Raw genomic sequence first — 4,464 nt, 5'->3', positions numbered from 1 at the left:
GGCTCTATGTGAGCTGTGTTGGCCACCACAGTAAATAGCCTGTAAAAGTGTTTTCCATTAGATCAAATGAGGATTTTCTTTCTTCAATGCAGATTTACTGTGGAGCCTGAGAGTCTCACCATCACTGATGTGATGGACAGTGATGCGGGAATGTACACGTGCATTATAAACACCACTCTGGACCACGTCTCAGCCAGCGCCGAGCTCACTGTCGTAGGTAAGTAGAGCAGCAGTTCAGTATCAGTGTTTGGTGTAGTAGTAGTAGTAAAAGATTTACTTAGTAGAGTAGGTCTGTGCTGCCCTTAACCCAAGAGATTAGCAGTCATCCTCACTCAGGTTAACTGGTAGTGAGTTTAAGAGGGCAGACTCAGACAGCGGTCATGTCAGCTGCATGAATATTTGATGAAAGAGTCCGGTAAATGTCTGTTTTCTTACGGCTGACTGACCACTGAACTCACTGTTTTACTCCTGCGCCTTCGCCCCCCTTTCACCACCACCTTCTTCCAGACACCACGCCTCCCCCAGCTGTTGTCCACGGTAAACCTGCTGCCTGCGTGAGCACGCTGGCTCTGTGTAGTTGGTGAATGTGTCTGTGAGATGCAGCATGCTGAGGCCTGATGATGCTTTGTGTTCTGGGTTATTACAGGACATTTCTACGTTTTCTTTCTCATTTATTGCATCAGCGTGTATTATGAGTTTTTACTTTCCTCATGACCTTCTGGCTTTTTTGTTCTAATTCAGCACTAAGAAAATTCTGAAATTAAAGATGTTTTATTTCTTGGAAAGTTTCATAAAAGTATCCCATGACGTGTCGTCAGTTTTTCTGTTTTTAGTGATTTTCAAAGTAAAAGAACCGTTCAATGAGTCATTTTGTTTACATCTGCATGAGTCATTACATTACAGGAAGTGTTCTTGGTTGAAGCATCCAACTTAAGATGTATTTGACTGAAAAAATCTTCTTTTTTTTTCTTTAGTTTTATTTGGTCACAGCATGCCTTTACTTTTTAATAAATGGAGAGTACAAAAAATAAATAAATAAAAAACGATCAGTGGTGGAGTTTGATAAGATATTTGCATTTCTGCTGTTTTAATCTCAGAGCGACCCGATCCCCCCACTGACCTGGAGCTGACGGACCAGACCAAGAGGAGTGTCGTCCTCACTTGGATCCCTGGCAATGAATATAACAGTCCCATCAAGAGTACGTGTGTTTGGAGGAGTTCACACCTCAACTGAGTTTTACAGATCAGCTAAGCTCCTAAAGCTACATATAATCTTTTGTTTTAACCATTGTTTGTTTGAAGTACGCTGTGCGCTGTTATGAAGACCCAAATTTATGAAATAGTGATTATATCACATGAATTATGCACAAAGAGGGACTGTTTTAACCTAAAAAATCTTTATTAATTACTAATATTTGTATTACTTTGTTTAAGTTCTCTTTGATGCATCATAATAAGATGAAATGCTTTCAACATTTTTACAGAACTTTAAAACAGTCAAAATTTCCCCTGTTGATGTATTCAGAATGAATGCATTTCTTACTTTTTTACAAGGGAGTCTTATAAGTTAAATCAATTTATTACAGTTCAGGTTTAATTTCATAAATCTGGTAAACATGAAAAAAAGTCCTTTATTGAGTCAAATGTTGTGTTTGGATTTTAGCACAGAGACACACATTAAAAGTGTTGTATTGGATTTGATTATTAATGTTTTTCAAATCAATTTCTTTCTTTTTGCAAATAATTGGTTAGTTTCCAAGTTTTAAACATGTGTTCACAAAAAAACTGCTTTTGTTGCCTTTTTCATTTTTATTTTTTGCCTTGAATTTCCCTTTACTTTGTACAAAGGAGTATTAGGGCCACCAAAAAAACAAAAACAAAACAGGTAATATTACGAGTTTTTTTCTCATAAATGTTCAACTTTTTATCCCATAAATCTACAACTTTTAATCTTGTAACTTTACATTTTTGGGGGGCGTAAATTCACCAGATTAAAAGTTGTCAATTTATGAGATTTAAATTCTTAAATTTATGCGAAAAAAATTACCTAGATTAAAAGTCATACATTTTTTTAATCTGATAAATTTACGAGAAAAAGTTATAAATTTAGCCTATGACTTTTTAAGTCATAAATATACAACTTTATTCTCACTATTTATCAGTTATGATTTTTTTCTCGTAAATTTGCTAGATTTGAAGTCGTGATAAAAGAAATTAAATCTTTGTAAACTTGAACAAATGAACTTTATTTACATAGCACTTTACAAGAGCTTACAGCATACCAAAGTGCTTCACTATGAAAAAAAGAAGAACGTTTAAAAATTAGACAAAGTAAAAAATAAGTAAAAGTTTAAGCTGAATTCTAAAATGAACAGGAAGAGACTTGAGTACCAGAGTGATGTGTTCTCATCTGGATGTTCCAGCTAAAAATCGTGCTGCTGGACACTATGCTTTTTTAAATATTCATTATTTTAAAAAATACAAAAAAAAATGATACTTTCAAAATACTAATTAAAATGTGTTATTAATGTATTGATCAATTATGTTTTTATTAATTATATTAATATGTTAAAATATTATTAACACGTAACATGATAACATTAAAGCCAGAATATAGTAAATATTTAAATATTTTTTTTAAAAGAGTCTCATATTTATTTCTATCTACAGTAATGTATTCTGGGTAACAACATTCACCTAAACATCAGAGTTCTTCGAGTAATTACTTCTTTAACGTTTATTAAGTTAAAAAAAAATAAAAAAAAGTCCTCAAAGGCACATGATTATCACAAAATTTAACAATAAACAATTGTACAAGTGACCAAAATGAACATCTGTCATTTGGCTGTCTAATAAATGTAATAAAACGGTGTTTTTTCTTGACACAGAGTTCCTGATCCAGTATGAAGACTCTCTACACCACCGAGGTCACTGGCATAACCTCACACATGTTCCTGGAACCAGGACGTCAGCTAATCTCAAACTCTCGCCCCACGTTCACTACACCTTTCGAGTTCTGGCCCTCAACAATGTGGGTTGGAGCCAACCCAGCACCCCATCCCAAATGTACAAGACCGATCCTGCAGGTACACGATTAGGGTCACATGGGGCACATTTGGGGATTTAAATAATGAAGCAAAGTAAAGCAGCTGCACAGTGTGGAAGTCACTGACAATTTCAATGTGGGCCACCATATGGTTGTTTTTCTTTTACAAAGCTGTGATTTCTTTTTAATGGTCTGTTTTCAGCTCCAGACGAGAACCCCACAGGAGTTCAGGGATTAGGAACAGAACCTAACAATCTTATAATCTCCTGGAAGGTAGTAAAACCTTAAATGTTTTGACCCTAATGCATGTAAAATATACACAGCAGGGTAGATTGCTGCTTGAAAGTGCTTGAAAGTAAGACACTTTTTTTTGTTCTTTGGTAGCCTCTGACTAGACTTCAATCCAATGGTCCTGGGCTTCAATACAAAGTGATGTACAGGGAGAAAAAACCAGGCAGTGAGTGGATCACAACAAACGTGGCCAACAACTCCAGGTTTGTCGTGTCTGGAACGTCGACGTTTGCTCCATATGAGCTCAAAGTTCAAGCTGTGAACAACTATGGCGAGGGCCCCGAGCCCGCTGTTGTGGTCGGTCACTCGGGGGAGGATGGTAAGTTAAGTGAGAGAGACGCTTTTAGTGTATTGTTTTCAGAACTGCTTTGAAACTTTATATTTGTTGTGTGTCGTGCAGTGCCAAAGTCCGCTCCGACGGAACTTCGGATAAGCGCTCATAACAGCACCGCGGCGGAAGTTCAGTGGAAAACCGTGTCCAATGATTCGATACGAGGGTTTCTCAAAGGATACAAGGTGATAGTTCTACTGTTGAACGGGTGCATGGCTGCATGGCGCCCTGGGCGAAACGTGATTTTTGCCCCACCACCACTACTACGCAAACACACAAATATTACTGCGCGCAAAAAGACTGTACTAACTGGAATTCGTTAAAATAAGTGTTTAATTATTTTTTCTCAAGAATTAAATAATATATATATTTTTTTTTAAATCGTTAAAATACTTACAAACCCTCAACATTTGCAATGGAAGGCAGCTGCGCTAACCACCGCACTAACTTATGGTATGTCTCTGTTAGAATTGTAGAACTTTTGACAGGTATCTCCAGTGTTTAAGGTTTGAAGATTTAAAGATTTCGGTTGTTAATGGTTTAAAAAGAGGAAAAGAAAAAACATAGATCACCATTTAAATTATTCTTTTCTGACCAAAATCATGGGTCAATTTCCAAACAATTGAAAGTTAAAAACAGACAAACCTCAGCTTTTAGTGTGTTTTATCCTCTTCCTTCCTTTTATGACCTTAAAGTTGTCCCTGAGGGCTTGTTTTGCTGCTTTTTCCTCCTTAAAGTTTTAAAGAAGCACTAACAGATACCCCCCACCCTTTTTTTTTTACATTTGACACAAAAT

At 36.2% G+C, this 4,464-nt stretch overlaps 1 protein-coding gene across 18 annotated transcripts in view; it reads left to right on the top strand.

The window, feature by feature from the left end:
* Positions 1-4,464, top strand: part of LOC112152867 (neuronal cell adhesion molecule) — an 85,829-nt gene that overhangs the window by 71,665 nt on the left and 9,700 nt on the right. For 12 of the 18 annotated variants that reach the window (XM_024282683.2, XM_024282694.2, XM_024282687.2 and 9 more), the window contains 7 exons: positions 93-217; positions 508-537; positions 1,098-1,199; positions 2,889-3,086; positions 3,249-3,319; positions 3,431-3,656; positions 3,738-3,853. In XM_024282683.2, the coding sequence (XP_024138451.1) occupies positions 93-217; positions 508-537; positions 1,098-1,199; positions 2,889-3,086; positions 3,249-3,319; positions 3,431-3,656; positions 3,738-3,853 (868 nt within the window). The remainder of the gene's footprint in view (positions 1-92; positions 218-507; positions 538-1,097; positions 1,200-2,888; positions 3,087-3,248; positions 3,320-3,430; positions 3,657-3,737; positions 3,854-4,464) is intronic. The other 6 variants (XM_024282689.2, XM_024282692.2, XM_036212294.1 and 3 more) reach the window with 1 other exon arrangement.

This window comes from Oryzias melastigma, linkage group LG6, assembly GCF_002922805.2.
Source record: "Oryzias melastigma strain HK-1 linkage group LG6, ASM292280v2, whole genome shotgun sequence".
Taxonomy (NCBI): Eukaryota; Metazoa; Chordata; class Actinopteri; order Beloniformes; family Adrianichthyidae; genus Oryzias; species Oryzias melastigma.
This window is presented reverse-complemented; position numbering and strand designations above follow the sequence as displayed.